The sequence below is a fragment of the Sorex araneus genome, chromosome X (genome assembly GCF_027595985.1).
Source record: "Sorex araneus isolate mSorAra2 chromosome X, mSorAra2.pri, whole genome shotgun sequence".
Lineage (NCBI taxonomy): Eukaryota > Metazoa > Chordata > Mammalia > Eulipotyphla > Soricidae > Sorex > Sorex araneus.
The window spans coordinates 38889355-38904562 of NC_073313.1; the positions used below are offsets into that span (position 1 = coordinate 38889355).

Below are 15208 nucleotides of genomic sequence, written 5' to 3' on the forward strand. Positions count from 1 at the left end.
CTGGTAGAGGCATAGATACTTGACTATTATATGACTGAAATGCAAGCATGGAAGTTTATAAGTCTGTAACTGTACCTCACGGTGATTCACTAATAAAAAATGCTCTATCTTTGACATATTTTCTTTTATATGCTTTCCACATGTCCTACAAAGTTAATTTATGGTGCTGAAAACATAGTTCAGTGAGCTGGAGTGAATGCTTTGCATATGCAAGGCCCAGAGTTTGATTTCCAGCAATCTATGTCCCTCATCATCTCCTCTAATGTCAAAAAACTGAGTATAGCATGGAAACCCACAGACACCAATGGATGTGGTTTTGGTGGCCTCCAGTAAAACTGGATCCTGAGCAGCACTGAATTTCTGGGCCTAAGCATTGAAACATCTAGTTGAATTGGTCAAGTATCACAGGAAGTGCCTCCCCAAGCCTCTGAAAAAGCCCTTAGTTCACATCTCTTTCCCACTTTGAAGAGTATTTACTCCCACCACCTTACTCTTCCCTCCACCTAAATCCTATAGGTTATGACTCCCATGGGTTAGGACTACCAGAATTTTAAGTGCAGAACGTTTTGTTATTTAAATCATTCCTATGCTAACTTAATCTACTTATTAAGATTACATCGTCCCTCAAAATTTCCTATCACAGGCTTCTTACATAGTGTAAAGTGATTGATTTACCAAGATCTGTTACCTGATCTAAACTTTTTCCTTCACCCTACTTTGTGTCTTTTATGCTTTTACCTTAGAGAAGCTCCTGTAGGTTTTAAGTCTTCTTAAGGTCGGTAAATCTCTACCCATTCCTGATATTTCCTAAAGGCCTGGCTCTCTCCTGTTGCCTGATGCATTACACCTGAACCATAACCTTACAGAAACACCAAAAATAAAAATCTAATAAATTTCAAATGTTAATTTTTATGCTATAAATTTTCCCTTTTTATTTAAAGTAATTTGGGCAAGGAACTAAAAATAAATCTATGTTGCAGGATCAGATATTTCCTGTTGCCCTGGGCGCTCTCTCTCTCTTTTAAAAAAATGCCTTTTTAAACGTTTTTATTGAATCACTGTGAAACAGTTACAAGGTTTTCAGGATTGGGTTTCAGTTATATAATGTTCCAACACCCATCCATTCACCAGTGCACATTTCCCACCACCAATACCCCAAGTTTCCCTTTCACCATACCCCCACCTCCACCCCAGCCTGTCTCTATGGCAGGTAGTTTTCTTCTTTGTCTCTCTCTATATATTATACATATATATGTATATATATATATATACTTATGCTTTGCAATACAGACACTGAGAAGCCATCATATTTGGTCCTTTACCCACTTGCAGCACACATCTCCCATCCAGAGTGAACCCTTCCAACCATCATTGTCATAATGGTCCTTTCTCTATCCCAGGCTTCCAGCTGTGGACCAATATTCCCACCCTTGTTTCTACTGTCCTCAGGTGTCTTTTTTTAATATCCACAAATGAATGCAATCATTCTATGTTTGTCCTTCTCATTTTGACTCATTTCACTCAGCATTATATTCTCCAAGTCCATTCGTTTATAAATGAATTTCATGACTTCATTTTCCTAACAGCTGTACAGCATTCCATTGTATACCATAGTTTCTTTAACCAGTCATCTGTTCTCAGGCATTGGGATTGTTTCCAGATTCTGACCATTGTGAACAGTGCTCAAACTTTGCTATATTTGTTTATTGCTTCTACGAGCATTTTAGTGTACTCTTTCGGGCTTCTATGCATACTATGTTTTCTGCAAATAGCAATAGTTTGACTTCTTTTCCATTTTGTTTCTTGGTTTTGGTTTTTGTACTACTCCTGGTTGTGTTCACGGTTTACGTTTGGCTCTATGCTTACACTCTTGGTAGTGTTTGGACAACCATATGTGGTGCCAGGAATCACCAGTTTCCCAGTTTCACATCTGCCACCACCCCACCTGCCCCTGTGACTCTCTCTCTGCCCCCCTCCTTTTGTTTGCAATACAGATACTGAAAGGTTATAGTGTATATCCCTTTGCATATTTTCAACACTGGCCCTGGGCTCTCTTACAAGGACGTGCCATGTGTATTCTTTTTATTTCCTCAGACCCTGAGACAGTAGACAGCTTTTATGATAGCATCTCACTCCAGATCGGAATGGGGGGTGGGGTACAAATTCTGTCTGTAAATCCACCAAACCTACCAGGCGATTAAAGAATCTCTGCTAAAGCTTGGCACAAGTAAGTGGAAGTAGCAGAGCAAGAACTCTATGTTGATTTTCAACTTCTTGTCAACTCTTCCGATCTTGAATTGCTTTAAGTCCATCCATCCTGACTCCACATATACTTCAAGTCTATATTGGTTATGGTATAAACTTAAAGTACTGAAAAAACCCAAGCTTTTGACAACTCAGAAGCCTCTTTCCTCAAAACTGTTGTCCATGGGTGTCAAAAGTCATTTTTATGTCCACTGTGAGTCAAATGGCTTATTTCATCCTGTAAGCAGAAGGAAGAATGGCCAAAGAATTGGGGTTTAGTAAATTGCTTAAGGAAAATATCTAAGTGAATACCAGATTCTTCCTGTGTCACTTGTGTTTGATGTGATGTGGAGTGACTTTGTGTGTTACATGCAGACGGATAGTCACATATGCAGGACAATTTGCACTACTGCTTGATAATGTTGGCAGTGGTTGATATACAGCTAGCAAAGACTGCTATTTCACAGGGACTGTGGGCAGACCACTTGCCCTGGAAAGGAGTCTGTAGGGTAAGGCAAGCTTTCTGTGGCTTGGTCCACTTAATTCATTTCCTTAACAATGACCATGTCTCCCCATAAGGGTGGTTCAATCATAGCATGACTTTCAGTCAGTTGGTTAGAAACAATTAAAAAAAGTGACAGGTGAACTTTATAACTACCTTAAACTACTGAAATAGGTCATCTTAAAATATATTTGTCTAGCTTTCAGCCACTTAACTTTAGCTAATAGTTTTGTAAATGTTACATGTTAAAAAAATTCTGTGTAAGAAAATATTTTAATTTTTTGAAAGAATACCATGTCTAATATAAAGTTGAAATTAACAAATTTTGAATTTGAATTGAAATCTTTTATCTTTACTTTGATAGGGCCCTTTCAAAAATTCCAGAAAAAATGTAATATTAAAATCCTATTAAAAAATGAAAGCAGAACTGACTTCAAAATGAATGAACTCTGTTGTGACTATTTCTGTTTAAAAAATTTAAAAAAGCAAACCAAAAAAAACACAAAAACTAAACAAAAAAGAAACCCTGTATTGCTGAGGTCAAGGGGCAGAAGCAGGAAGGAAACTGGGAAGATAGGTAGCAGGAAATGTACACTGGTAGAGGGATGGGTGTTAGAACATTGTATGACTGAAACCCAACCTTTAACAAGTTTGTAACTGTTTATCTCATAGTTATTCAATTTTTAAAAAGTGAAAAAGACACCTTTATTGTTTCCTCATCATATCATACCTAGTGTAATAGGAATATTTCAAAACAAACACTTCTGTTTTGGGATCACTGATGGGAACTGATTAAACTACTGAAACAACTGTTTAAACCAAACCACCACATATTTCTTTTGTACTTTTGAGATATCTAAATTCAAAGTTGTAGAAAGCTTATTTAAAGAAGAGGGGTTTGGCAAGATAGTACAGCGGTTAGAGTGCTTGCCTTACACATGACTGATCAGGGTTATATCTCTGGTACCACAGTCACCCAAGTGCCACCAGGAGTGATCTTTGAGCACAGAGCCAGTAGTGAACCCTGAGCAGTACCGATATGGCCCAAAAACAAAACTGAAAAAGAATCCATCCAGATACCACCTCATGAATAGGCCTTAGGTTCTGTAACAATAGGTGGGGGAATCTGGGTTTGGTTTGATAAAGACCTAGTGGACAGGGATCCTCTTGAATTGTCATTCCCTCATTTCAGAAGCGTGGAGGCCATCTTCTTGGGCATAGTGTGTATGTGCCCATGAGCCTGCTTCTTTGTGCTGGGAGCTGGGAATAGCAGGCTGTATGTGAAAGCAGACAAATAGGAGAGCCACAACATGCCTCTCCCTCACATCTCCTCTCCTTTCTTCTTTTTGTACTATTTGTTCACGGGGAAAGAAAGGAACACACTCTTTCTCAGTGTTCTACTCCACGTACTCTCAATAAGTCCTCTTTCCACTTTCTATTTGCTGATCAATAAACCCAAGGGTATGTCTTGTCTGTTCCTGGAGATAAAGAACTGTGAGCATAACTGGTCTTTATCCAGCCGAACAAGCGTCGGTTTTTCTTTGTTTTTCACAGTGTTTCTTAGAGATAAGAGAAGCCACTAGGCATGATGCATGATTGGAAACGGTTTAAAAATACTTTATAAATTCATTCTCTATGCTGAGCTTTAGATTTATTTGTAAAGATGGACAAAAAGGGAGAGGAAACCACATATAATTTAAATTGTTTTTCCTCTGGATTAAAAAGAAGCAGGTAAACACACATATAATAAGAGGAAGAGAAGGCAGGCAGAGGGAAAGAGGAAAATATGAATAAATGTTGAACAAGGAATGAATATGCAGATTTTTAGTTACTGGCATAGAATTCAAATAGGAAGAATTTCTGTGATTCAAATGAGGTTATAACTCTCACCTCCCCCTGCCAACTCCACCTTTTCTTATGACAAAATACTGTCTTTAGCATATGGATTCAAGACCAATATTGGCAGATAGAACCTAAGTTCAGTTGAGGACTAAAAAAATATTTCCAGAAACAAACATGGGATGGAACCTTGACTTCATGCCCTTAAAGACTCTTAGCAAGTTTCTGCGAGCATAAAGACACTGATGATGCAATATATTAGAATAAAACAACATAATATAGTAAAGCTGTAAGTTTGGTACTGATGAAAGACACTGATTATTTTAGTATCAAATGAAAAATTGGCAACAATTTGAGTAGATTCAGGGTAGGAAACCACTCAGGAGAAAAGCTATAAAGACCTTAGGTTGAGCACCCTGAAATGATAAATGTGGGAGTGCTTGAAGAGATAAGAGTTTTGTAAATTTAGGTAGAAAGGAATAAACAGTTAAAGAAAAATTTAAGTAGAAAGCCATAGCATAGTTGTTTCTGAGCAGCCAGATGAAAAACAAGGAGAAAGCAGTCTAAGTGAGGCTGAGCCATTGTCTGTGTTCCACACCCTGAATTACTCTTTTTTTCCACTCTTAGGCTCATGAACTTTAAATACTCAATTGTAGATTTTTGTCCTGTGTCACCTTCAGTGCTGGTATTAAGTGCCCTATAGGGGGAAATGTGTCCCAGGCTTTCCAAAGCTTCTCCCATTGTACCCAGCACAGAACCTTATCAGAAAAATAAGTGTAAATATTAACTGGCAGAATCAATGAACAGATTCCTGTTTATGTAATGAGTTTTTTCCAAAATTTAGATTTGAGGAGGTCAAAGCCTGGGTTATATTGTACCTTTCTAACATTGGGCAAATCAGAAGAGCAACTAATAACAGAAAATTAGTGCATTATTATTTCTGTGTATGAGACTTAGGAAAGAGTCCCAAATCCAATAAATATTCTCCCAAGTTCATTCGGATTCATTCAGTTAGACCTAACCAGAGGTTTAGGTAACTGTCCGGTTCTGTCATTTTGGTATCTTGATTTTAAGAGGAAAGAGATCTTATATATTTTATTTTCTGTGATACCACCAGCATTCTAGAACAAGCTTTCCCATTTAGTGGGGCCTTAAGAAATCACTGTGGAAATAAGGGAAACAGAAGGAGGGAGAAAAGGAGTAAGGGAAAGATGGGATGTCCGACTCTGTTTTTCATGCTGGTAAACTTGGTACTTGTTCAATTATCAGTCACCAAAGGTCACCTCAGTTTCTGGGTTAGAAACAAAGGGTGCCAACGTTATGAGATGAAACTATCTTTGCCATAAGAAAACTGATAATCTGGTACAGCATGACACAGCACACCAGGTGGTAAGCACTAAACCAGAGAGTCAAAGGAAGTGTCTAATCGGCCCTGAGGAAGAGGCAGAGGCAGAAACATCACAAACCTGAGCAGAATTCTAATAAACTCAATGATGATTTTGTAGGCTGGAGAGTATTTGAATCTCTATAGTTCTAAAACCAAAGTACAATAAAGTGCCCTTTTAAGAGCAAAATGACTGACTAGAGAATGGCTAACATACAATGATTTGCAGTTTTCTATATTTTATTCAATCTAGCAGCAGTCAGTTTTAGAACTATGGGCAACAATGAGTCTGTCACACAGCAGCTTGTCATAGAATTGTGGCTTTATAAGCACAGTCTAAGTGATACAAATCGAAGGCCCTTTGTCTAGGCCAGAGCTGCACCGACCGCTAGGAGTAACAGCTTTGTTAAGCATGATTAGTTAGGACCAGTCTTTGTTCTTTTCTGAGCAATTTCTTGTTCCTGTGACAAGGATTAATGATATAACAGCTGAAAAGTGGTCTTTGTATTTTATAAAAGCTGAGAGGAGTAAAGGTGTATTTCTCATCAAAACAGCAAAATTTCTGAAGAGGGTAGATAAATGTGGCAACAAAGAGGGAGAATCAGAAGTTGAAAAATGTATGGTTGACTAAGCTTATTTACATATAGAAAAAAGATCCTGATGGACTTTTCAAACAAGAAAATACAGGGTGTGGGGTGGGGTGGAACGCGGGGCTGGGAATTATCCTGATTTGACTTCTCTTCTTGATTTCCTTACTCAGATACTGACCCCAGCACAGATCAAATCAATTTGCCAGGCAATTCTGGACTCTGGGAAGCAGTATTCCATAAAGAAACGGAAGCCATTCCCTCTTATGTATTCTTACTACGGAACTGAGTACTTGGGTAAGTGGAGATGTTGGGAAAGGCCTGAGGATGGCGGGAATCTCAGACAACTAGGTTCTGTTTATGACATATGTTATCAATATGCATTTAAGTAGGAATACTTTAAAATGCCATTTTAAACCGAGGATTTTTCTAAAATTCCATTTAAAAGTAAATAGGATGGACAGTGGTAGAGGGATATTAGTACTTTGATGGTGGGTGTTGTGTGGTAGGTAACATTGTAACTCTAACATAGAAATATTTACATTCTTATAAATCTTTGTGACCTCAGTAAGTTTCCCAACAAAGCAAAATTAATACACATTATAAATCACAATTTAATATTTCTTTTTATAGTCACAGGAGCATAATTACTTTCACTAAAGCCTAAAATCCTTCTTCAAGATTGTGAGTACACTGACTGATTTTGCTTAAAGTTTGGGAGCAGTTAGCAGTGTAAATAGTGCTTCTGTACAACAAACTGGATTCAACGAGTAACATCTTAAAGATATAATGGTAGTATATTAACAATAGACTAAGGAATCACAGAGGTTACCTTTAAAGTAGGAGGCACACAAGTGAAAATTACCACTCTTTTTTTTTTAATCTTTCTTCACTCCTGAGCACCTCCTGTTTCCTCTTCAAAGCTTTATCTCCAAGTTTTATATCTCCCTTCCCTGGCTTTATCTGGTAGAGTCTTGAACAAGCAAAATGTCTTTGTTACATTTGTGCCTTTTCCTTTCTAAATATTTATTTATTTATTTGGTTTGGTTTGGGTCCACACACAGCAATGCTCAGGTGTTATTCCTGGCTTTGTAGTCAGGAATTATTTCCGGTGATGCTTGGGGACCATATGGGATGCTGGGGATTGAACTTTGGTCGGTCACATGCAAAGCAAGTGCCCTACCCACTGTACTATTGCTCCAGTGCTAATAGTTATTCATTATTTTTAATATCTGTCATAGCTACTTCTTTTTAAAAAATATTTTAGGCATTGTGGTTTACAATACTGTTAATGATAAGGCTTCATGCCTACCACATTTCAGCACCACACCCTCCACTGGTACCCGCTCGAGCAAGTCGATAAACAATGGGAAAACAGTGCGGCAGTGCTACCCTCCACCAGAGTGCCCACTTCCCACCACCATTGTCCCAGGGTCCTCCCCCACCATCTTAAACCACTTTTTTCTCTCCCTTGTAGTAAGCTCACTTCTAAAGTCTGTTGCTTTGGGGCATTTGTCATACCCCTACTTTGTTTCTTTATATCCACTTACAAGAGAGCTCATTCTGTTCTAGCCCTCTCCTGAATAACCACTCAGCAGGGTACTCTCCAGATCCATCCGTGGAGCAGCAAATTGAATGACTTCATCTTTTCTTAAAGCCAAGTAGTGGTCCATTGTGCATATGTAACCATCATTTCTTTATCCAGTCATCTTCTCTCGGACACTTGGGTTGTTCCCAGGTTTGGGCTAATATTAACAGTGCTGCAGTGAACATAAGAGCACAAATGGCTTTTCTGAATAGAGTTTTTGGGCCCTTGGGGTAGATGCCAAGTGGAATTGCCAGATCATGTGGCAGCTCTCTTATTAGAAGAATAGAATTTTTAAGTGAAGTAAAATAGTCTTATTTAAATGAATGTTCAAACAGAAGTGTGAGTGACAGGAAGAGAGAGATATTCTAGAGAGAACATGACCTTTTTGGGGGCCGGGAGGAGGGGTGTGGAACACCAAGAAAAGAATTTTTGACTGCATACAACTGTAAGGCTTTTTCTGGGGATTTAAAAGTTCTGAATGCCTGAGAACAAAGAGAATACTTTAATATTATACAGTTAGGGGCTGGAGCGATAGCACAGCGGGTAGGGCGCTTGCCTTGCACGCGGCCGACCCGGGTTCGAATCCCAGCATCCCATATGGTCCCCTGAGCACGGCCAGGGGTAATTCCTGAGTGCAGAGCCAGGAGTAGCCCCTGTGCATCGCCAGGTGTGACCCAAAAAGCAAAAAAAAATATTATACAGTTAAGTTTAAAGAGTAAGTCCTCAGAATATATTGACCAGAGCACAATCTGCCAGTTAGGATTCTATGAATGAAAAATCAGTTAAAACTCCTATAGGGCTAGGGCTGACTTTTTCCTTAGTTAAGCTAACTCCTCCAAGGTGAAGCTCTGGTCTTGGCTAGTTCACTCCCCTATGCTAGGAATTCTTCATGACTTTGTTCGGATATCACCTGTGTGGTAATTTCACTGCCCCCTTCGATCTGAGGCCAACTTTAGCACTCATTCCTCAGTTCTCTCTTAACTTCTGGTACGTGTCTCTGATAGAGTAATTTATAACCTCATGTTCTAATGATTAATTTACAAATCTGGCTTTTTTCACTGCACTGGATGGGAAAGTCTTTTTTTCAAGACCATAACCGTAAGGCAAGTTATATTCATCTATGTATCCCCTGGGCTTAGACAGTGTCCAATTTACAAGTGTTAGGTGTGACAGATTAAGTGAACTAATGTCAGTTACTAATGTCTAAATTTAACCTAAGGCAGCATTAAGTCTGTTTTGTTCACTGATCTATCCTCAGCACCTTGGGGACATATAGTAGGTTCTTGGTGCTTACATGTTAAATGATTGTTATATTTGGGATACTTAGAATAAATTATATCCAAATTAGCAATATTTCCATAAAAACTATTGGTATGTTAATTAAAAAGCGTTGAGGAGCTGGAGCAGTAATGCAGAGGGTAGGGTTTTCCCCTTGTACTTTTTTTAAAATGTAGGATCGGGGCTGGAGCAATAGCACAGCAGGCAGGGCATTTGCCTTGCACATAGCCGATCCGGGTTCGATTCCCAGCATCCCATATGGTCCCCTGAGCACCGCTAGGGGTTATTTCTGAGTGCAGAGCCAGGAGTGACCCCTGTGCATCGCCAGGTATGACCCAAAAAGCAAAATAAATAATAATAATTATGTAGGATTACTGCTATTTGTTCCTCTACTGATAAACTGATTGAAGCACGCATAAAATCCACATTACATTTTTAAAAACTGTTTATTGAATATCTGTGAAATATGCCATTACAAAGCTGTTCATAATTGAGTTTCAGTCATAAAATGATACAACACCCATCCTTCCACCAGTGTGCATTTCCCAATACCAGTGTCCCCATTCCCCTCCCACCATCCCCAAATGCCCCACCCTCCACCTCAGTCTGTCTCTATGGCAGGCACTTTTCTTTTATTTTTAATTTTATAATTTAATTTTTATTTATAACTGACAAAAGTAATTAACAATTGTACCTTCTAATATCCCACTATTTTTTAAAATTTTATTGAATCTCCATGACAGTTACAAGCTTTCATGTTTGGGTTACAATCACACAATGATCAAACACCCATCCCTCCACCATTGCACATTCCCCACCACCAATATCTCCTGTATCCCCCCTCTTTCCCACCCTCCCCCTGCCTCCATGGCAGACAATATTCTCCATACTCTCTCTCTCTCTACTTTTGAGCATCATAGCTTGCAACACAGATACTGAGAGGCCATGTTTCGTCCATTATCTACTTTCGGCATGCATCTTCCATCCTAACTGATTCCTCCAGCCATCATTTTCTTAGTGATCCCTTCTCTATTCCATCTGCCTTCTCCCCTCCGCTCATGAAGCAGGCTTCCAGCTATGGGGCAATCCTCCTGGCCCTTGTATCTACTGTCCTTGAGTGTCAGCTTCATGTGAAATGAATGAGTGCAGTCCCTCTATGTCTGTCCCTCTCTTTCTGACTCATTTCACTTAGCATGATACTCTCCATGTTTATCCATTTATAAGCAAATTTCATGACTTCATCTCTCCTAACAGCTACACAGTATTCCATTGTGTAGATGTACCAAAGTTTCTTTAATGAGTCATCTGTTGTAGGGCACTTGGGTCGTTTCCAGATTTATGGCTATTGTGAACAGTGCTGCAATGAACATATAAGTACAGATGTTATTTCTACTGTGCTTTTTTGCATCCTTGGGATATATTCCCAGAAATGGTATTGTGGGGTCATATGGAAGCTCAATTTTAGTTTTTGAAGGATTGTCCATATTGTTTTCCAGAAAGGCTGGACCAGTTGGCATTCCCACCAACAGTGAAAGAGCGTCCCTTTTCCCCTATATCCACGCCAGCACTGGTTGCTTTTGTTCTTTTGAATGTGTGCCAGTCTGTGGTGTGAGATGATATCTCATTGTTTTTATTTGCATTTCCCTGATGACTAGGGATGTGGAGCATTTTTTCATGTGCCTTTTGGCCATTTGTATTCCTTCTTTCTCTCTCTCCTTTTTCTTTTGTGCACTATGGTTTACAATACAGGTGCTAAGTGGTTACCGTGTTTGCTCAGGGTGTTCAGTAGTTCGGGTAAGTAAGGCTAGAATAGCTTTTTAACTGGGTGGCCGCTTTGCGGTGTGGATGTGACTGCTGTGATTTCCGGAAGTACAGAGAGGTGGAGAGAAGTAGCACATCCTGACCCCGAGATTGCCTGGAGATTTCAGTCACAAAATTCGCAACCTGAATTTTCAGCAGATTATATCTCATATTATATCCCAGCATCTCCATTCCTTTGGACTGGAGTGATACACAGTGGGTAGGGCGTTTGCCTTGTAGGCAGCCGACCTGGGTTCAAGTCCTCTGTCCCTCTCGGAGAGTTCGGCAGGCTACCAAGAGTATCCCACTCAGCAAGGCAGATCCTGGCAAGCTACCCGTAGTGTATTCAATATGCCAAAAAACAGTAACAACAGGTCTCACAATGGAGACATTACCGGTGTCCGCGCGAGCAAATTGACAAACAACAGGACAACAGTGCTATAGTGCTATCTCTCAGTGAGTTCCGTGCTGAGACAGCAGAGTTCAGCAGGAGGCATGGTGGTGCTTTGGGATTGTGGATCCAAGTGACTGCCAAGGGCTCTCCTTGGACGGGCACCAGGCTGACCCTCCTCTCCTCCAATTTATCCCAGTCTGTTTAGCCTTGCATGGGTTCGAGATTAACTGCAGATTTTGATCTCTTTCGAGATTTCTGGGTCTCTGAAGCAAGGCTGGTAGAAGATCTTACATGAGGGAGCTGGAGTTGGTTCATGGGGGTGACTCCCTTACACTTTCTCGGCCCGGGAGCAATATCTGGAACCCAGCACTACATATAGTCCTGGAGCCACCTGGAGTGATTCCTGAGTGCAAAGCCAGGGTTAAGTCCAGCATCACCAGGTGTGGCTCCAAAACAAACAAACAAAAATTCAAAAAGAAATTTCCTCTAAAATGAGCCTGACATAAAAGTCATTTTTTTGAAAAAGAATGAATAATACCTGATAAGGCTCTTCAGGTCATATGCTATCTGTTATACATAGATCACTGCTACTGTCACACAAACACAGACTTAGGTAATAAGCAAGAAAATGAGCATAACTGTGTTCCAATTAAACTTTATTTATAAAAAACAGGCAGTGAGTGAGTGCCAAAAGGAGATAAAGTGATATGCATCATACATTTTCAGTAACAGTATTGGAAACCACAGTGTCTAAAAGTAGAAGAGAGGGGCTGGAGCAATAGCACAGCAGGTAGGGCGTTTGCCTGGTATGCAACTGACCCAGGTTCAATTCCCAGCATCCCATATGGTCCCCTGAGCACCACCAGGGATAATTCTTGAGTGCAGAGCCAGGAGTAACCCCTGTGCATTGCTGGGTGTGACCCCCCTAAAAAATGTAAAAGAGAAAAAAACATAAAAGAGAAGTCAGCCATAGAGGCTGACTGCAGGGCGGGGCAGAGGGAGATGGGAGGGAGGGAAACTGAGAACATTCATGGCAGGAAATGTGCACTGTGAGGGGATGGTGTTGGAACACTGTATGACTGAAACTCGATCGTGAACAACTTTGTAACTGTATATCTCATGGTGATTCAATTTTTAAAAATGGGGTGACTAACCCACAGTTATAATCTTCTATATTAAAAATCAGGTAGTGACTCTGAATTGGTCTGCGTGCTGGAGTTTGTCAACCTCTGCTCTAATGTGTACTCGCCGAGTAACACAGTTATTTGGGAAGCCAATTATTCCATGATTCTGTGTACTTCTAAGAAATATGGCCATTAATGTTTTGATTATATTTTCACTAAATTAGACCAACTGTCCTCCCTGGTGAATGAATGCATTTTACTTTGTTTGTCCAATAGGAGCAGCTCATGGCCTGTCATCCATTCTCCAGATGCTTCTTTCTTATCATGAGCACCTGAAGCCCTCTGATCAGGAGCTGGTGTGGCAGAGTGTGGATTTCCTTATGGAGCAGGAACAGAACTGCAACTGGCCACCTGAACTGGGCGAAGCCATCGAGAGAGAGAATGAGCTCGTGCACTGGTGTCATGGTGCCCCAGGTCTCACACACACACACTATTATCTGAGAACATTGCCTTCCATCAGTTTTATCCAAGGAGGGAGGTGCTATTTCTGAGAACTGAGGATATTTTTCATTCTGTGTCACGACTAATGAGATTTAAAAGGAAAAAAAGGGTCAAGATGAAACTTGCCAATGCCCCAAAATTCTCAGTATGGAAAGTACATCCAGAAATTTGTCCTGCATTAAAAAATATTTGCTCTAATGTCTGCTTATACATAAATTCAACTGTCACTGACTATGGAAAATAAGAATCCCACATCAAATTTAAATTTTAGTAGCCTCACTAAAAACATAAAAAGAAATAGGTTGAATTGATTTTTGTAATATATTATAGCCTACTGTAGCACTGTAGAACTGTCATTCCACTGTTCATCGATTTGCTCGAGCGGGCACCAGTAATGTCTCCATTGTGAGACTTGTTGCTACTGTTTTTGGCATATTGAATACACCAGGGGTAGCTTGCCAGGCTCTGCCTTGCGGGTGGGATACTCTTGGTAGCTTGCTGAGCCCAAAATATTATTTCAAGATGCAATCCATTTTATATGGAGTGGTTTTATTCTTCATGATAATTCTTTGATATTTTGTGCATATTTTATATTTGCATCCCATTTCAATTCAGCTATTTTGCAAGTACTCAGTTGCTACATTAAACAGCATATATCTGGAACCTAAACAGTTTTAGTAGTTAAAAATATAGTCCACAGAATAAGAGCCTGGGCTGCCTGGTAGCTTATTAGAATACAGAATTGTAGGCTATATTGCAGACCCTTTTAATTAGAATATACATTTTAACAAGATTCCTTATCAATTTGTATGCACAGTAAATGTTTAACTCTTCTATAATTCTTCAAATGCATATCCCCACCATCATCTAACATAAAATCATGTATAGTGAACTCTGTTTAGCCTAGAATTCTATCAGACCTCATTTCCCCCCACCACCACATTTTCTTCTTAATCCCAGTGCCCTCAGGAAAGGGATAATTCAGAAGTTAAATTCAAATAAACTAATTTTGGTTGATTGACCAGGGGAAAGAGATAAAATACCAAAATAACACAAACACTTTGGATTAGGAGTGGATTTCATTTTCAATACTATGCTTCAATGCAGTGAGCACAGCTTTAAAATACATTTGATTTCTCTTTAGTTTTTTACCTGATTTGTATTACTTCCTTTCGCTTCCTTACCTAATTAATGTGCTTTAATCCCACTGTAATTTCATTTTCTTCCATGGGTACACTTTGAGTTCATGAATAATGGAAGTCTTAGTCCATTGGCCTTATTTTCTTTGCCTGCCACATTTACCAAAGGAAGGGACTTCAAAGGCTCCTGTGTGTGCTTGTACCAGTGCCAAACATTGTGCTTTATGTTCAGATGAACTGCCAATTATAATTGGAGCCTATTTCTATTTGCTTTGAACTTTTTAGAGAAAAACAAATTATTTACGATCATAGAAATTAAATAACTTCATGTTATTCTCAACACTTCCATTTCCTAGAGACTCTTCAGTGATTTTCTATGGATGGTCTCTGGTCATCTTCCAAGCTCCTCAGAATCCTTGAGTTATGGAAATGTCCCAAGTTAAAGACTATTTTTTAGAATCAAAGTGCTTAGTAGAAGCCCTGGAAGAAGTAGGTAGATTACTAAATGTGTGATTCAGTCAGTTAAAAGATGTGGATGAGTCAGAGAAGTAGTTCAGTGGGTAAGATACTTGCTTTGCACACATCCAATCCAGGTTTGATTTCCAGAACTGTTGTTCCCTGAGCACCATTAGGACTGATCCTTGAGCACAGAGTCAGGTTTAAGCCCTGAGAACAGTCAGGCGTGATTCAACCTCACTGCTCCCCAAATGATATAGGTATCTTCAAGTATAGTTATTCCATATACTTTTATATGTCATCTATTTTTGGAATTCACATACCATAACACTACAGCACAGAATTCATCACCTTGGACATTTTTATTTATCC

The 15208-nt window shown here is 39.6% G+C and overlaps 1 protein-coding gene across 1 annotated transcript in view; it reads left to right on the plus strand.

The window, feature by feature from the left end:
* The window catches only part of LANCL3 (LanC like family member 3), a 133124-nt gene that overhangs the window by 93892 nt on the left and 24024 nt on the right, over positions 1-15208 (plus strand). The window contains exons 2-3 of the mRNA XM_004612922.2: positions 6730-6853; positions 13017-13214. Of these exons, the coding sequence (XP_004612979.1) occupies positions 6730-6853; positions 13017-13214 (322 nt within the window). The remainder of the gene's footprint in view (positions 1-6729; positions 6854-13016; positions 13215-15208) is intronic.